The following is a 20,477-nucleotide window of genomic DNA, read 5'->3' on the forward strand; positions in this document are numbered from 1 at the left end:
GGTCGTTTGTCGAGGGTTTACAACATTGTACACTATTATGTACTTCGTTTTATCGTTTACGACTTTTATATTATAAGGGAGATAGTAGTGTAGGGAATTTTGGTGAGACTGTTTCTTAGATACTTCACGTTTTGGAAATTTGTAATAAAATTTGCGAAAAACGATTTATATATATATATCTATATAACGATTATTTATGTCGAAGTATAAACTGAATTATTTAAAGGATAGAGTAATTTTTAAGATCATTCCTCGAATTATTTCTTTAATAATTAATTAGAATTTTGAGAGTCTGATGGTTGATTGCTGGTTAAACTCATCGAAACGGGAGAAGTTAAACGAGAAAAACATCACATTTTTCCAACTTTGAAATTATTGTAATTATTTATGCTCGTCATCGCCACGATTTTAAAATTTGATGTTTCAATTTCGAATCGAACGTGCTCTATTATTCATATATATCCATCTCCAAAATTTGTATTCTCTCTTGCTCAACTTCGAAATAGCGATTCGCAAACACTGACCCATATCATTGCTCGAAAAACGACTCGATTTCCTCGTCTCGTCTATTATTCATCCCTTCATTGGAACTTCCCTATTCCATTTGTTTTCCTTCTCGATTGAATTTCGCGCCCTCTTATTTCGTGTTTCGATGATGATTGCGCCGAGCAATAACAGAGCGGTTAAACGATGAAAATCGATGAAAAATTGGATTTTTTTTTAAACGCGTTAAGGATTCGTAATAGAAATATATTGCTTGAGGAAAATTTTTGATCTAACAGATGTATTATTTAAGTAATTTTTTCTTTCTTTCTTTCTTTCTTTTTCTTTTGTATTTTGAAATTTAATAAAAAAGAGTTTTTGTTATAAATAATAGCGTTTGGGATAAATGTGTACGAGCTTGTGAACTTGAATTTTTATACTAAAATTAGAAGAAATAAAATAATTTGTTGTAAATAAAGTAAGAATAATTGAAAAACGTAAAAGTTTAAAAATTAATTTTCATACATTATTTTATTTAAAACCGCGATCGTAATTTAACATTATGATATTCATCGTGTAAATGGAATAGGAATTATTCTTTCATGAGATTTTGACAATTTTTCAGCGAGCGCATTAGGGAATTACAGTAGTTAAAAATGACGATTAACGCGGTCGGATTGCGTAAAAGTAATTGCTCGTGCTACTATAATTAGCCGACTGTTATTCACGTTTCACCGAAATATATGGAAATTGCTGGCAATTGCAATTCGTGGTAACAATCAACTAATTGCAAAATGAAAATTCTTCGACTACGTTCCTTTTACGTCGTTCTAATTTTCATAATAGTTTCAATTCTTTTACCAGTGAATTTTCAATATTTTTCAATATTTCATCCCCTTTCTACCCACTAATTTGTTTCTTTATTCTATATAATTTTTCCAACAATTTTTATAATCTCAATTCTATATCTACACCATTTCTTCACAAAATTGTTCTCTTGTTGTAATAAGTTCATTTACTGTCCCAATGACCTCTTCACCATTTCCAAAGACTCTTCCGCTCAAACAGTTCTGAAGAGAGATCTGATAAGATAAAAATCGAAGAGAAGAGTATATCACGGACTTACAACTTAAAGAACATTCTTCAACTTTAATATTTTTTTTTTTTTATACTTTTATCTCATTATTGAACACAAAATTCCTTTTATATAATCATTAACGTATAAAATTTTAATTACATAAAAAAAATCATCGTAAAATATCAATCACTATATTAAGATCCATATCTTTATCCATATTTTCCATCACATCTATCAAAATCTATTAAATTTATAAAATTATTATAAGCAATAAATATCAAATACGTAAATATCAAGAATAATATTTCCATCGCTTTAACTGTTTTTAATCGCGAGAATAAAGCAGAATTTGAAGAAGCACCCATTCCTTTCACGTGTTGATGAAACACGTCATACCCTTTTCTCTCGACTCAAGAGCGAAGACCATCGAGTTTGAACGGGATCAGCGAACCGTGAAGTGATTCGATTATGAGGCGAAACGATGGCCTCCGTTTCTTCGAATTAGATCGTCGATCGAATCATCAAGCGAGGAGGGGGTCGGCCGATATGACAGGGAGAAAACGAGGCTGACAGCGTTCGTTCTAAATGCCCGCGGCAAACGTTTTGATTTATGCGAAAATTCTCCCCCATTTCCTTTTCCGATAAAAAGACGAGGGCAACGACGCGTGAATCTTCGCGCCGGCAAACAATCGGCGATTATTTATGCGACGAGGGATTGATAACGCTTCCGATGATCGGAAAATGGAATGGAAATTGGCTTGATGGATGTTATTTATAAGCTCATAAATATGCATTTTCATTTTTTTTTTTTTTTTTTTTTTTTTGATATACAGGATTACAGTTTTGATAGTTTAGGAAAATACGGCGAACGTTTCAAGATTGATAGATAATCAATATAATATATTGGCAGCAAATATAATATATTTCGAAAGATATATTTAATAGAAAGTAAATGGAACGTGTAATTTTTTATCAGAGTAGAATATCAGAGTCGAATAAATAATATTTAGAAATTTCTCTTTTCGAAGATGAACGAAATAGGATCAATAAGGATTCATGGTAAGAAGATTTAGTTGATTGGAATTAAGAGAGAAAAACTGCAATGAAAATATCAACATATAAAAAAAATATTAACGACGAGATAGTAAGTTTCCGTTGAAATTAGCAGTGATGCTGGATGGCGAAATTAAAAACGATACGCTTCGCGGTTTCTCGTTATACGGGGTTGCAAAAATTTTTAAAGAAATTGAAAGCTTTTAGCGTCCATATAAATGAAATTTATTCGTAGCGATGCATCGCATCCTCGTAAAAGCACAAAGTTAAAAAATAATAAAGATAGAATTAAAAATTTTTTGTCAATATATTTTAATTACGATGGAAATGATGTATTTTTCAAATATTTATTCTATACTTTGAAGATGGAAGAAATTTTAACGAAAATAAATTTTTTATAAATAACAAGTTTAACGATAAGTATAAAAAACGAAAATTAAATTTAAGAATTAGAAAAATTTCAATATTAAATGCACAAGATAATTTAATTTTAAGAAATAATACAAACTTAGCCATACAAAAATGTATGGCTATCGTTATATTTATTTTCGAATATTTCTTTCTCAAGATTTCTCGAATTTCTTTTTCTTTAAAGAATATTAACGCAGATCTATACGCAAAATCTGATAATAAAATCTTCTCACCAAGGACTAGAACATAATCCTATAATTACTATTCTACCTATGCACAAGCAAAATTTCCTCAAGTTTGAAATTGCTCGAGTTTGGCTAGCGATAATGTTTGTTGCGCTCAAAGAACCGTCATCGAGGAAGACATTGCGCAATCCTCTGGAGAATCGAGATGTGCAACCAAATGCAACACATTCCTAGATACTGTCATAGTTTCTTATATCCGATAATTAATAATGGCTTCGAAATGGCTATGTATTTCAAATTAATATCAGTACTACAATTTCATCCAATTCTCGTTTCTTGAAGTATCATTCAATTGAAGTTGATTAAAACAACATTATATTTGAAACGTAAAAATTTTAAGGAAAGGGCAGAGTTGGCCGGTATTTAATCGGTTTAAATCAAAAAAAGAATCATCCTCATCATCTTTTTTTTCTATTTTCTCTCTTGATAGATATTTTAAAAGATTTTTTGAAAAAATTCTATTTATATTTTGAAATGAGTTTAGACACATTGTTGTACAATATTTTTTTACGAAGTTTTTAACAATTCAAATTACGAATAACAATTTAGGTAAAAATTTAATAATCTTTTAATCTTTTGGACAAGTAAATAACAATTTAATTAAAAACCATTGCGAATCGTTCAAAAATAAATTGTCAAAAAGATCCGGAATATTAATATAGCTCATAAAATTCAAACATTCAATACAAAAAATTGCAACATATCACGACTTTTATTAAAAAAAAAAATACAATTAAAAAAAATATCGTAATTCTGTTATCGTACTCTAACTATAAACTTTATGAACTTCATAAAACCAATTATACCAAATTATTCAAGGTGATTATTACATTCACAAAATTCACGAAATTCGTTCCAAAATAAGTGCATTTATAATTAACAATAATAATAATAATAATAATAATAATAATAATAATAATAATAATAATCGATTGGCGCACAATTATACGAAACGAATAATGACACGGTTCGATCATTTAAAAGCAGCCATTAAATACGGGTCGAGTATACAAGGGGTTGTAACGGAGTTAATACGGATTTTAACGCGTATTATCGTTATCAATTAAAATCCCGTTATCTACGATAACAACGTTAACACGCGCATTTAAATACAACCCGATATCAAGCGAGAAACTGCGTTTCGAGGGCCTTTGTGTTTGTCCCTTGCCTCCGCCAACCCTCCACTCCCTCATTACGCGCAAGAAAACGTAATTAAAAGCTTTGTCCCCTACGCGAAAAGCAGAAAGACGGATTTTCCGGTTGTTTTACCAGTTTCCACTTGTCGCAAAAATGTAACGTTCTTGTTAATAATTCCTTGGAAGGAATGGTATTTTATTCACGCGGAGGAATATTAACGTTCCATTGTTTGGAAAATTTGACGAAGAAATGATATTTCAATATCCTTATTCTATTAATTATCGATATTTTCTTCTGTACGAAGAATGGAATGGAAGTTAATGCGAAAAAATTGTATTTATTTTTATTGATTTTTTTTCTGATTTCAATTTTGAATCAAACATTAAGGAAAAATTATTAAAGTTTTCAAGAGAATGTTGCCCGCAATAACGTGTTATTAGAGAATATTTCTTGCAGCATCTAAAAAAACTAACGTTAAAACTTCTAACTCGTACGAATTTGAAAGCATAGGATATTTTTGTTCGGTTGGAAAAGAATATTTCTTCATAAAGTTTTAAAAAATCTTTCTCGTTAGAAAAAAAAAAAAAAAAAATTCGCGTAGAAATACGATACGAAAAGTGACGCACGAGAATTTCGTAAATTTATGAATATAGAGTTTGAGTTTATAAAACTTTTCGACAGATTTATGTATCCAAGATTTGACCAAGTGGAAAAGTTATACAAATCGCGAAATATGGAAAATGTATAATGTTTTCTATACAAAATGTATATATATAAATGTATATAGAGTTATGAAAATTTTCAGATTCCGTTATTAAAAAAGAATTGTAAATTTTATGAAATAAACGACGAAGTTTAAAAAAAAAAATGAAAAGAGAAATACGAAAGTTTTAATCATTGTATTTTTCATAATCTACGAAAAATGTATACGAATATCGTATCTAATTTTTTTTTTTTTTTAATTTCATTCCATTCACGTGCAGTTTAAAATAATTTGTAAACAGAAGCTGGAGGGCTATATTGTTTTCATTAAAAATGAATTATTTACTATCTCGTTAACACAAAGAAGAATAACAAATATATATTACCGATTTTTTTTATTCCCTCTTTATATTTTTTTTTACATTGCCGAAAAGATAAATTAAATTTTTTATTACAAATTTAATTTAAAATAATTACACTTTTTATTTTATTTTTATTTAAAATTTAAACACTTTGATCACGTTCTATTATTATTTATTTATTCTTCATTTCCAACAGTTAAAAATTATTCGCTGAAATGAAAAACTCTTCCCTGATAAAACTTAAATACATTTTCGAATTAAGCTTGACATTCTTTCGTATAAAATCTTAATTTTTTTTTCTCTTTTCGTTTTTTATTTTCCCCTGAAACGGGGATAAAAAATATAAATTATAGAAGAATGTTTCGAACCGGTAAAAGTTATTCTATACGGATAGAAAGTTATAAAATCTGTGTCGTATGGAATCGCAAGTCGCGATTTTTTTTTTTTTTTTAAATATCGAAGTACAGAACAGAACTTTTCGAGCGAGTAACTGTTTAAACGCGAGCTAAGTAACTTGATTGCTGAAGCCTGATGACGTTTGGTCGAAACATTCTCTCCTCGAAAAAGAAAAAAAATTGAACGTATACCATTGGACTTTTTTGTTTTCAAAACATACGAAAGTGATTAATTTGGAGCACGCAACTTGACATATAAGATATATATGTCAAAAAAATATCTTATTAATTTTAAAAATAAAAATTTAGAGAGAAAGTCGAAAATTGTTTATTTTCGAAATAAGACGAATGGCGAATTCTACATCGAGGCCAAGGTATAACATATTCTTCGAGAGAACGATGAAATACTTTTTCCAAGATGCTGATTATGCAAGAGGTTAAAATATTTAACTTGAATAGATTAAAGAAAACTCGATACTACTTTTCCTCTTATCTTACATCGCATTAAAGATAGGAACTAAAACTTCTTCACTTCTGTTAATATTCCTCTTCCCCCTTATCCTTACCTACCTCCCTTATAATCCTCTTAAAATTTCCTTCCACTAAATAACGAAATAGAAGCTGCAGTTCTGCCCGGGCAATATTAAATTCTTGTTACTTTTAAGGGAGAGATGTGCAGAACCTTGTATGTAAATTAATTTCCTCAACCACGCGGTTAAAATTGCTCCTAGATATTACATTCATTATAAATATTTGCACGGGAAACACCAACGTTCCATTCCAGTTTTGCAAGATCTCTTAATCTCAGGCTTATCTGTAAAATCATTGCGCTCTTCGAATTCCATTAAGTGGAATTTTTTTTTTTTATACTTGAAAAAGTGGAAAAAATATATAAATTTTTAATGGAGATGCTCATTAATTATTTGATCAGCTTTTTTTTTTTTTAAGGAAAAAAGAAATCTAATCAATGAGAAAGATTTTACTTTGGAGAAAATAAAAATTTTATTTTCCAACTTTTATCATTCTATTGAGTTAAAGAGAAAGTTGAGCGTACACTTGCCTGCGCCAATATCTTTCAAAAATTCAATATAGCAGTTTGCAAGTTATTAAATTGTCTCATAAACAACTATAAGAAGTTAAGCTATGATCATGTTCCAGTAATGTAACGAGCATAAGAAATCTCTACGACATGAAAGATCTCATAAATTCCGCATGAATTCCTTCTAAATACCTTCTAAATACCTCGTAAATTCCTTCTAGATTATTAACTTACATCACGATCGCCTTCCTAGTCATCCAACAAGATAATCGATATCCCCGTCATGACTGATAGAAAATATTCAACGACCAAACACCGATTTTATATTAATATATGCTCCACATACATTTGAACGCAATTATACTCTTTAAATTATACTCTTATTATATTAAATTATACCATACCAATCAAACTGCTAATTTTTGAAAGAAAGAATTTTCTAGAAGAAAAATCTCTCATTGAGAAGAAATTTTATAATTTTTGAACTCAAAGCTAACCAATTTTTTTTAATTTTCCTTTATTTCAATATTCAATTTCTCATACATCTCGAGTAGTTATCGACTTATTATTAAATTATCTAATTATTCCATGTCTTCGATCATCGATTAAAAAAAAAAAAAAAAGAAATGATTGGAACGAGTGACAAATCCCCAAATGCAGCAACTGTTACTCAGAGAGTCAAAAACTTGCTCGATATTGACACAAAGAGCGATTCATATCGAAAAGCAAGAAAGTCGAGGCATGGAATCGCCTTTTCTGAAACTTTTCTGACAACGGTGAGTACGACGTAGAACGACGTAGAACGACGAGTTGCACCGAAAGATGAAGGAGGAGGAGGAAGAAGAAGAAGAGAAAGAAAAAGAGGAGGAAGAAGAAGAAGAAGAAGAAGAAGACGAAAAGGAGGAAGAGAAGAAAAACGACGAAGCACAACCGGATGAAAAAGAGATTAAGGGCGTATTATTGGTTTCGCGAGTTACGGCTCGTTTCTTGAGAAAGTTGAAGCGAAGCTGTCGTCGCGAGTTCAAAAAGCGCGGCAAACTTCCACTTTAATAAGCCTGAGCTTTCTAAGAGTTCGACCCTTGCCGTTTCCTTATTTATTTCTTTTTTTTCTTCTTCTTATACTCTTCTCTTCTCTTCTCTTCTCTCTATATTTTTATTGCACTCCTACGATTTCTCGCATTTTCGATGCAATGCTATATAAATATAAACTTTCGAAGATATCGGGTTATGCAAATATACAGTGTATAGCGGTCTATGAGAAGAAATAGAAGATGAAGGAATATAATACTTTAACTTTGCGAATTATAAGAATGAAATTTTAGAAGAAAATTAAAAAATGTATAAGAGTAGGTTCTATATGTAAAGATTTCATGGAATTTCGGATGAATAATGAAAAGAGCCATAAAAGTTTAATAAAAAAAAAAAAAAAATTTGATACGTCTAAGATTTTGTTCATTTAATATAAAATTTGGACGTATTATGCGTGAATAGAGAACGAAATTACATTTTTTTTTAATAAAGATTCTAAATTATTCCGTGTATCTGAATGTATCCGAACTTTAATATTTATCTATTATGCATTTCACGATCGTGCATTTTCATATTTCTTATGAAACGGAAAAAGCATGCAAGAGATAAAAGATTCATTCCATGTAATATACATTTTTCTTCTAGAAAATTGCATTCATATTAATTTTTCAATACATACAAAATACATACAAAAACGTATCCGCTTGGAAATATCCATCGTAATAATAGTTCCACGGAAAAGGGAGCAGGTTACGGGGAGGGGGATGGACTTGGAAGGAGTATTAAAGTTGTTGGTTAAAGATGCATCTTTTAACAATTTCCGGAAACTTTGATGGGCAATGGGGCAATTTCATCCCCCGTTCAGATGAGGATGTTATTTATTATGCCGCAGGAAATTTATCTTCCTTTGATCATAAACAACGCCACTATATTCATTTGCCCGTAATAAGATATGCGTTTAATGCCACGTAGTTGATGAAAGATTGTCGATATTAGAAGAGAACGATAATTTACTGTTATCGAATCAGTTAGCTTATCAACTCGGCAGGATTTAATACCAAAGAATTTAATACCAAGAAATTTATATCCGAATTTATCAATATTCTCGATTCTGACAAACAACCGAACAAATTTAATTCCTAATTTTACAATATGCGATCGGTTAATTAATTATAGAAACCAAACTGAATTCTCGTCGCTTGGAAAAATTTCTAGAAAAATTAAATCAATCGTATCGATCATATCTCATTCTAAAAATTAAAATTCAAATATCCATAACAAAAAGCTCGAATACTCCAAACCAAAAAACGAATCGATATAATTTACCTCGAACTTATTAAAATACATCCTATCCCGACAAGGAAACGGATCACCAATATCACCAATATCATTAATCGAGACGTATCCCGGATACATGGAGCATACCTGCGGTTGTTAACCGCGTAGCAACCAGGAATTCGGCTGTATCCGGAAACGGAAGGGTTTCCGGGACGGAAGCGACACTCGGGCAACGAAACAATCGGTGTTGGATCGCGCGTAATTTCTCGTGCCGCGCGATCATCATCGATGAGAGGTGCCCTTTCACCGCGCAATTCCACCCTGATTAGCCCGTGCACGATGCGCGGCCATATTTAACTAACTAATGCAGTTGCAAATTAGCTATTAGTAGGTGTTGCACACGGTGGCGGATAGGCGTAATCAAATTAAACGGAATAGTTACTGTCTCCAGTGTCGAGGAGGGGGGGAACTAGGTAACCCTGTTAGGCTAACTGCGCAAAGTGCGCGCACGATACGACCTTGTGCACGCCTGTGTACACGTTTACGGGCGCAAGAGGGCGAGAGAACGCGCGCATTAGCGGGGTAACGCAGGTATGAACAGGGATGATGCATAGGGTGAAATCACCGCGGATCCCTCGGGCACGTTATCGGTGTCGGGGAAAATATTGAAAACGTGTGTCGAGGGAGGAGGAACCGTGGCCTGGAAAATCGAGGAGAATCGGTCGATAGTTTGGAGAAAGGAAGCTATTTTTAGTATTTCTATACATGCGGTGTTCCCCCCTCCCCTCACCCCCCGGGCGAGAATTTGGAAATTTTATGATGATCTTTCTACGATGAATTGTCAATGATGAATTTGAAATGTAATATATTTGAGAATGATAGGATTTTGAGATTGGAACATTTCGTGAAATAATGACAAGCGAAGGAAACTTTTGAAGGTGGTCAAAATTAAAAGATACGTTACACGAAAATATTATTATCAATCGATATTTGTTAAATTTTAATCGAAGCTAAAATGGTGTGTGTGTGTGTGTATATATATAATAGTTATTTTAGAAATTCAAGGTTTAATCGGAATTTCGAGAGGATGGTTCCGATTGTTTGTGGGAAACGCCTTATGCAAACATTTGCACACGATTGGGTAAACCGTAACAGATGTGTGTTGCCTGCGATGCAAATGGCAGAAGTGCATTCGTATCGATATAAACACAAAGGACATGGGCGAGCCATTTAAACGGAAACAAGGACCTTGTGTTACCGAGAATGGAATTGGTATACGAAACGAACGGAAGGCGGGTCGAGCAAGTACCGTAGACAGAATATTATCGGTTCATTATACCACAACTTCTCGATGGTTAAATAATCGTATTCATGAATTAGATTATTGGATTTTGTATAAATATATGAATTTAGTGTAGTCGCTTCAATAGATATATCACGCGATAGAAATTTCTATTGATGATCTAATAAAATAAATTATAAAAAGCAGATTATTTACGTTTCCTTTTACGAAAGAAGTTTTCTACTAGTTTTCAATTTGTCGAACTAATTTCAACCCCCTATCTATCTATAACAAGTGATTTTTGATTAAAAACAGAAAAATTAACTTTCTTCGTTTCGAACTAGAACTTCCTTATCAAAGTTACGACCGATCCAACTTTTTCAAAACTTATCCTCAAAATAAATCCTCAAAATCAAATCTTCTGGGATCTTGGAGACGAATCAAATGAAATATTAATTTCTGTGTTAAACAATAAATCCTACGATCTTCTACTTTCTAATATCAAAACTTAAAACTTAATACTCCAAGAACGGAGAAATTGAAATAGTGACGAAAAATTTGTGATCTCTCAAGAGAAGATAACATATTCGCTTATTATTTTTCTCAAAAAGATCACTCGATGTTACTCAACAAAATAATCAACGAAACCTCAAGCCCTCGGAGAATCGCGCGATACTCTTTTTCTCAATCCGTCTGAATACATTTCATTTCGAAACTGGCGCAACGTTATTCGACCTGATCCACTTTACCTGATCCTACATATTTATTATATTACGAACCTGGGCGAGTTGCTCCGTCGTTGCCTCGGTCGCCAGCCTGGCCAGACCCTCCTCGTACCTCTCGAGGGCCGTCAGTCTGAGGAGCAAGTTTTGCAGCAATGCCGAAACTTCCTGTCTGGCCGCAGCGTCGACCGCAGCGACCTTCTGCGTGATGGACCTGACGTGGCTCATCACCCTCTCGTCCCGGAAGTCGTACGGGAATGTTTCCGTCCATTCGGCGAGCAGTTGCACCAGTCGTGGCACGAAACGTTGCAGACGTTCCTGGACACACAGTTTCCAAACGTGTGAATCCTCTCTTCCTTCGTTTTTTTTATTATTTTCCACGCGTTTGCGTGGAAACAAGTTTCGAACGAGAGGGGATTCGAATCAGAGAGAGAGAATTTTCGGTGTTTGGATCTCCAAGGGTGATATAATATTTTTGTGAAACGTATTCTTCGGAATTTTTCGAAATTTTTGAGGGATCGAAAAGGGAGAAATTGAACGAAATGAATGTTCGAGAATTTTTGGTAATTGGATTTCTCGAAAGGTTTAACCAAGCGGGGAGGATGGAAAGAGAAGCGAGGAAATTTTTGCGAAACCTTTGGAATTTTTCAAAATTTTCTTCAGAGGATTGAAGAATAGGATTAATTTCGAAGGGAAATGGAATAAGCGATGGAATCTTTTCTTTATAATCAAAGTTTTCTAAAACTTAACTCCGTAAAGAAACGAAAAATGGAAAGAATAGGATTCATCAGAGAGTAAAAAGGAATAAAAAAGAAATCTTTCAGAAATAAATCAGGATTTCGAAAACATATTCTTGCATATATCAAAAATCAATCAAACGAAACAAATTAAAATTGCAGTTACAAATGTCTGAAGAACTGCATGGGGAAACAGAAAAAGAGAGAAACCTCGAGAAAAACAGAAAAACAGAAAGTAGAGAAACGCGTTACGAATTCCAATTACCAGGCCAACAAAATCCAACCCCCAGCAAAAATCGAACGAGAAAAGAAAAGAAAAGAAAAAAAAACATATATCTATGTATATAATCAGAGAGGATATTGCCAGATAAAGAAACAGCAAATCGGGAAAGGAAAAATCGTGGAGGTGGAAATTCATTTGCGAGGAAGACATTTCTGGCCTGGATACGCGTGCTCATTATTACAACGCGGAACGAGAGCGGGCGTGCCAGAGCTGATTCTCCGAGGGGTGAATGCGAAAAGGGGGTCTCGAGGCTGCCTCGAGACGATGAAACGATAATGCACGCGGTGGCCGTAAAGTGCACGCCCGGAAGGCTCTCGTTGGGCTTTTGTGGAGGACGAGGGAGGAGGATCCGTGCGGCCTCACCTTGCCACCCTCTCCATTCAGGTTTTGCTGATGCTCGCAGAGGGCGCAGACCTCGCCCAGAAGCTCGTGCGGCTTGATGAAGAGCCTGGCGCTCAGCAAAAAGGCGAAGAGGTAAGCTCGATCGGGATAATATTCCTCGGTGGGCACCATATGCTGCACCAGGGCTTCCAACGAGCCCGACACCAGATTCCCGTCCCGATATACCAACGCCTGGAAATGAAACACTGGTCCGGTTAATTGTTCATGATTATTCACCGATATATATTCATGGATTTGCACCTCGTACTTGCGAGAAGGAGGAAAGGTGAATGGTTCGAATGGTTTCGAAAGTAATCGCGAGATGTCGGGTAAAAGGAGGAGGGATTGGAAAGTGGTGAAGTAGTGCGAGAAATATTGAATGTGCAAGTTCGAGATAAAGTGATACGTGATCGTGTAATTGTTTTGAAACGAATAACGAATAAAAGAAAGTAGAGTGGTTGAAGGTGGAAAAATGATAGGTAAAGTTTGTGAGAAATGTTGGGCGGGGATTTTCTTTTTTAATGTAGCGAGGTGTTGAATACGAAGAGGGATGGAATTGTGCGATTGCAATTCGGTTTGAAAACTGTAAAGGGAGGATATTAAAATTATTTAAAGGAGATAACAATCTTAAAGAGGGATTATCGTGATTGGTGTTGGAAAGAAAATTTTTGGATTGTTCAATTGAAAATTGTAATTTCATGGTAAATTATATGAGAATGAAAATATTTAATCAAAATAATAACTAATCGAAAGTTGTATAAAAGTTTGATGTTCTTGCAGTTTCTGTAATTTCAAAAGAAGTATATCATATAGTTGCTTTAAAAAGTATCGTCAAAGAATTTCCACATTTTTCTCCCAATAATTTCGAACCGTTTATTTACCTCGACAGTGAATTTTTATTAAAATCTTTTACATTTTATGTCGATACAATTCAATATAATCTATATTGTTGGATTAATAGAAAACGAAATTTGATAACGAATACACATATCGATATTTTAATCTCGTAAACAGACTCGACAGATTTAACAAAGGATTCGATATATTTTTTCCAAAGTAAATAAAAGAATCGAAGATTAACGAGAATCAGCCGATTAGAACGAGGTGACGTTGCAAAACTTTCACGTGATCAGCAGATTTAAAGTTCTTTCGGGATTCCTGCCAAACTCGACTGTTGTGAAAGATTAATCCTCTGGACATACAACATTTTAACTTTTGTTTGTTTAAAATAAATAAAAACCAATATCGACGAAATACTTGAAAGAAGAACGGAAGAAAAAATCTCAACAACTCTAAGAGAGGAAAAAAAAAAGAAAAAAAATAACTACAATTCTTATAAAGATATTTAATAATTTAGTAATAAAATCAATTTTTTTTCTTTTTTTTTACTTCCTAATTCAATAGTATCAGATCAATTAGAGAGATATATATTACAGTTTGCCTTTCTTGTTTAACAATTAATAAAGTAACACGCTTGGTGAACGAGTTACGAATCGTCAAACGACAATTTGTATCACACGTTAATTCTTGGCCGACCGGTATTTAACGACAGATTAATACGTTATCTGCAAACATATTAATTAACGTAACGTCGTCGTCGCGCGATTAAATATGCTGATGCATAAAGCCGGATCTGATTGCACAGGAAATACGGCAGTCGGTCGATAATGTCGTTAAACCGATATTTAACGGATGGGATGGGATTTAAATTCGTTTGAATCACAGAGAGGGATCTGTGAAACTGATTTCGTGCCACTCGTTATCGGCCGCTAAGCGCGATATAATAATCGTGGAAATTTTACAGGCTCGCGAATTTGAACGTAGCAAAAACGTATTCGAATCCATATTTTACAAGTTTATAGATCGCATAAATATATCTCGCTTTGCGATATTCGATATGAAATAAAAATGTAATAACCAGTGAAATTCCAATTCGAATTCCAATTCTGGTAAAATCAATCTGGCAATTTCTAGAATTTCTTTTTTTTTTTTTTTTCCTCCTTTTTTTTTAGCAATCCTTTTCAACGGATTTTTCTATTGCGCTATCGTGATATAGAAGAAGAGCCAAGTTGACCATCTTACTTTAAAAGAGTAAGAATTCGTTGATCGACGTTCATTCGAAAAACGCAATGCAACTTTAGTTTCAGTTTTGAAAATCTTGTTATAATAGCAATATATATGTATTTTGCTACACGCGATAATTTAACTTTTTTATCGATTCTCTTATCCCCCATATATACTCGTCATTTCTTTAATTTTTTTTTAAAATTTTTATAAAAGCTTTTTCAAAGTAAAATTATCAAGTTGGACGTAAACGAAAATAAAATATGTTTCCGTGAAGCTATTTTAACGCTCGCAATGCTTTAACAGATTAGAGCAACTGGGAGAGAAACTCTTGCAAGTTGGTACGTGTACGAAATCAGAAATTCGTTTCGGTCGTAGACAGAGTCGAATGCCTCGAGCTTTTCACTCGGCCCTGTAACAAAGTTTCTACCCGTGTAAATCTGCGAGCCATTAAAGTTGCGACGGTCGGCTAGCTAAGCCCTGCCCAGGATTCAAATGGCTTAAACTTATCGTGGGCTAATACAGTATTGACGGGGCGGAATTCCTCTGCTCGTAAACTTGCCATCGAAATGGCAGGCTAGAAGGGTGGAGGGGGAGGGGGGGGCGAAGGGTGAGAGGTTCTTCCACCCATCGAGTCTGGTTTGGAAGAAAAACTTGCCGTTCCCGTTTTTCGAAATTCGCGCCTTCCGTGAAGTTTCAGACCGATTCGTCGAATGCAAATGAGCCTGGATCATGGAAGTGAGATCTTGCAAAGTTTTTTTTTTCGATTCTCGTTTGGATAATTGCACGGTTGATCGTGTGACAAATGGGAGAAAAAGGATCACTCGAGTCTTTATTCTCGAACAAGATGCAAAGACTCAAATCGCTTATAATTATAACTTTTCTTAGAATTACTCTTTTCCAGAAATTGCGTCTGTCGGATTGAAATAGGTCAGTGAAACGAGTTATGAGCGACAAGAATGAGAATTAGGTAAAAAAGGATTAAAAATTACCTTTACACGACTTGTCAAAACGAATTTTAAAAGAGGAACCATCTTCAGAGTTATATGTTGTTCGAAGTTTTCTTTATTTTATAATTAGAATTTGATCGAGTTTTAAGATAAATTACGATTTCAACGATAGCACATCGGAGACTCCAAATTTAAAAAATTCTTCGAAGTGAGATAAATCTTCACTTGATCGTGTCTGTAGCCTATTTATTATTAAAATTTCATCAAGACTGCCGCACGATCAATTTAGTCTTCCTATGAATATACATTAATTCAATTAATATTCCTCCATTCATAATCTCCTTTGTGCATCCTTCCATTGAACAATTACCTCTCCTTCGTTCAACGCAACGACGAATGTCAATCAACACTCTAACCAAGAAGAACCCCGTTTATTTTTCGAGGGTTGACAATTGCGAGGCGCGTTTAATCGCGAAAAAAATCGTGGAAAGAAATCCGCGAAATCGTGGGGACCCTTCCGTTTTAGCTAAACTTTTGTCGTCGCCGTAACAATCGCGGCGATTCCATTCCGGGATTTGGCGTCGTTCCTGTCCAAAAAAAAAAAAAGAAGAAAAGAAAAAAAAGGAAGAAGAAGAAAAAAAAGAAAATAAAACGAAGAGACGAGGAAGAAAGGCGAGAAGGGGACACCAAGGGACGAAGAAAACGCTCGGTCCACCCGTTATAAAACATTCCAACGTCACCAGGCTATCCGAGCTTGCACACGGGCCGAGGCCGTTTTTGTTTTCACCATCGATCCAGACACCCTCGTCTCTCTCTCTCTCTCTGCCTCTTTCTCCCTCTCTTTCTCCCGCTTAAACCGCTTTTGTTTTGCACCTCGTTTCGAGTCCTACTAGCAACAACCGGTATCATGCGAGTGCTTCCTGAGATAACTTGCACGGTGAGTATATGTGTGTGCGCGTGTGTGTGTGCAACATGCGTTGTCCAAAGACTTCCCTTGGGTGGTTAATACCGGATGCTGGAAGGAAAGGGAGATGGGAGAATGGATTTTGGGGAACGGCTGACGAGGATTTGGGGCGCTCGGGTGTTTTTGCGTTTGTCGATGGATTATAAAGCTTATAAATTTTCATCTCTATTTTTGAACTTGTATTTTTTTGTAAATCTTGCTTGCATGTGCTCGGTTTCGTTATGAGAGAAAGAACGAGTGTCGCGAAAGACACTCGACGTTTGGTTTTAGGAAGGAAGTAAATCAATCGTTTTCGTGATTAGCAAAATTTTTTTTAAGATTGTAAGAATTTTGAACGAATTTTATAAAATATCTAATCTCGAGCGTGTGAAAGAGAGGAGGAGAGGGCATTGTTTATACTAAAAATAATTTCTATAAACTATTCGTTTTAACTTCCAACTCCTTTAATCCTTCTATCCAGTACTTTAATGCAATAAATTTATCAAAGTTTACATACACACGAATTAATTAGAAAAATTCTTTCTCAAAATAATTAATTTTCAATTTATACCCTTTAAACGTTGCAAATACGGTATCCACCGACTCAGAAATTAATTATGGTCCCCCTATAGAGAGCAAAATTTCTCATTTCCATTAAACTGCAAAATTGCAGCATACCGAGGCAAAGAACCGCAGATAGTCTCCACAATCTTGCCACAACCTTCTCAACGATTAATCTCGCGTAATCCAGACACGTTCCAATACACGCGTCCGCCTATATACGTATATATAAGTTCTTTGAACAAAGCTGCGACACAATTTCGGATTCGTTTAGCGATTCGGAGGGAGGAACGGCATGTCGCGTGAAAATTTCATTTCTCGGCGTGCACGTGGATTAGAAACCGTTGTCAAAGTTGTCGACGTTCCATCGTTATTTTCCACCACAGCTCGGAAGGCAAAACAGAGGGTCGAGGTAGACGAAGAGGTGGTAACTTTGGTAATTCGCTGCACGAACGTCAAACTGATTTTTTTTTTTACTAATATTTTCATATGATTCTACTTTTTAAAGCGATTTTAAATATTCTAAATTGTAATTTTACTCCTCAGATCCCAATGTTTCAATTTTCAATTTGGTAAAAAACTGTCAAAAAATTTTGTTCCGGATTATCGCTCAATTTTTCTTTTTCGATGATCTTCTTTCTAATACTTAAGTCGAATTTTGATTAAACGTATAGTAAATTAGTTCATCTTCGAGGAAATAACATAATCTATCTCTCGAACTCGGAAAGGATGAAATAGAACGATTAGCCCGAGGGACGGGAGGATAGATTCACCAGGCTCTCAAGCTTGTAATAAGTGATCGTGAAATAATGAAGAATCTTGAAGGATTCCAGTGAAATTTATCCAGCCTGATGGAATCCATTAGAGCTTGTTCGCTCCTTATTTCAAAAAGCCTTTTGTATTAACGTGAAAAAAAAAAAAGAAAACCGTAAAAGCGAATCATAAAAGCGGGATGAAAACAAGATTTTAGTAAAATTAATCGATCAAGAATAAGATAAATTATGGAAATACAATGGAAATGGAAAATACGAATATACGACAAATATTGAAAATTAATTTTTGTCCGAGATAATAAAAAATCACTAATGTTACAATCTCTAAAAGTTGTTAAAGGTTAAAAAGAATTTTCAATTTTGAATATTTATTTGCAACAACTGCAAGAAGATTTCTTAAAAATCTGAAAAAAAAAGAAAGAATCATTCTGTTACGCATTTTACTCAAATGATCAGCATCTTCCTCAAATATCAATTTCACCCCCCAAACAATATTACTTCATCTACTTTCCAATTCTCCAAAGAAAACACATTCCAAGTATCATCTCCTCTTATCAAACACTTCAATTTCACGGCAATCCCCTCGAAAGGAGGGACGTCCAATATCCCAATATTGCTTCTTTATCATCATCCTAAATAATTCACCCTGATCCAACCAAATATGAATCGAACCAGAGACAACAAAATCCATCGTTGTGCCGTGGACAAACCGAAAGAAGCGCAAAATTTACAGACAGCCCTCATCATGAAAAACTGCTTATCTGACAAACGTGTCCGAGCTGAGTTTGCACAAGCTTTGAGATCGCATCTAGCTGTGAGATCGTGCGCGCGGAAAGATTGTAAACTTTATTGCTTCGTGCTGAAGATATAAAAAAAAAGATTCATTTATGTGTTTGGCCAGACCTTGTTATGGAACAACATTATGGTGGATGTCTCGTAACTAGGGGCATGAACAGCATTTTCATTACAATGAAACCGAACGTTCGAACGGAGAAATATAATTTTACATACGAAATTTCAATCGTGATCTCACGATTTTATTAGATGTAACTTAAAATTCCATAAAATATATAATTGAAAGAAATCTTTTCATCTTGAGATTTATATAATTCTCCCACAACATTTGATTACATTTAATTATGCTTAAGTTTGGGCATACATAAAATTCGATCAGTTTTTGTAAACAAAAATTTGTTGTAAAAAATATCTTTTTTATTGCGAGACATTCCGGTTGTAAATGATTAAACTTTGGGATCCGGGCGAGGAATCGATCACGATGAGTGTTCGTTCTGTTTTAAGAAGATCAACGGTGTTTTCATCCAGGAGAAATTGGATGCGAGCAAGGATGCTAGTGATTACGATAACAAATTTTACAGCAGTGACGCTGGAAAATACGAAACGACGCCTTGGCAGTGATTGCAGTTTACGAGCGACATCGTGACTACGAAAATTTCGCTCGGGTTCACGTGTTGGATTCTTTGTCCGTTCTTTTCTTTTAGAGACTCGATGGAATTCTAAACGTCCGTGTCTTATCGAAAAAGTTAATAAAAATAAAATTTAATTTGTGAAATTAGATTGGCATTTATATAATAATTTTTGATTTTATCGAAGTTGAATTAGAATGATTTGAATTATTGATGGATAGTTGATAATTACAGTAGCTATAGAATGCTCTGAAATAATTATTGAAGACGATCAAACGACGTTCTGATAAATAATATAGATAGAATGTTCAAGAATAATTTTTCAGGAGGAAAGTAATTTTTTTTTATTGATATTTCTTTTTTTTTTTATTATTTATACACTGACTTCGAACCCTCGATCTGCTAAGCAAAAACGATTAATTTTACGGAAGAAAATGATAAACAGGCTCGTTTAATCTCTTTAAATCTTTTAGCAAAGTAAAAGGGACTTCAAGAGAAACTGTATTTAATTCTTGTTGCGATTAATCTTAAGGCGAGAAACTGGGTGAAAAGTTTATTCTTTAATTAAATTCTAAGTGAAGCTAGTCGGTTCAGACGATTAAAAATTGTTAACGCGTAATTTGCTTTGATTATTCGTCGAACTTTCCCACCTTAGAATGCAAATTATACGGATGCAAATCTGGCAAAACTTTCCACTCGTGGAAATTTAACGGATTAATTACAATTATCATCTTTTATCCTCCAATTTTGTCGTATATTAATCATCTTTAATTCATCTCAACTTCAAATATTCGAATAAATCTCACACAAAAATCTCGAACAACATTTCGAAACTCTCGCTTCATTTCGAAACGATTATTCGACGATCCTCACACGCACAACTCGTGTACCACCACCATTCCTTCCTCGATCGACCTGAATCTATGAAATAAAATTTTCCATTTTCAACATTTTCTACTTCATTCCGTGAAACACAATGGCAACACAGTAGCACAGATTTCTCCCGTTTAATATCTGGTATTAGCGTTTTAATAAAACGGATCCACGATCGCCTTTGAATTTATCCGAGGAAAAACGGACACGGAATTGGCGAGCATTTCTAACGCTTTTCACATTATGTAGTTTGAACAGAGGAAGAAAAAGGG

At 34.1% G+C, this 20,477-nt stretch overlaps 1 protein-coding gene across 2 annotated transcripts in view; it reads right to left on the minus strand.

Moving 5' to 3' along the window:
* The window catches only part of LOC100867094 (uncharacterized), a 405,878-nt gene that overhangs the window by 28,816 nt on the left and 356,585 nt on the right, over positions 1–20,477 (minus strand). For both annotated transcript variants that reach the window (XM_012487799.3, XM_086903945.1), the window contains 2 exons: positions 12,600–12,809; positions 11,274–11,534 (listed from right to left, as the gene is read on the minus strand). In XM_012487799.3, the coding sequence (XP_012343253.2) occupies positions 11,274–11,534; positions 12,600–12,809 (471 nt within the window). The remainder of the gene's footprint in view (positions 1–11,273; positions 11,535–12,599; positions 12,810–20,477) is intronic.

The sequence above is a fragment of the Apis florea genome, unplaced genomic scaffold, assembly GCF_048593485.1.
Source record: "Apis florea isolate Af1SG1 unplaced genomic scaffold, ASM4859348v1 contig_2293_pilon, whole genome shotgun sequence".
Lineage (NCBI taxonomy): Eukaryota > Metazoa > Arthropoda > Insecta > Hymenoptera > Apidae > Apis > Apis florea.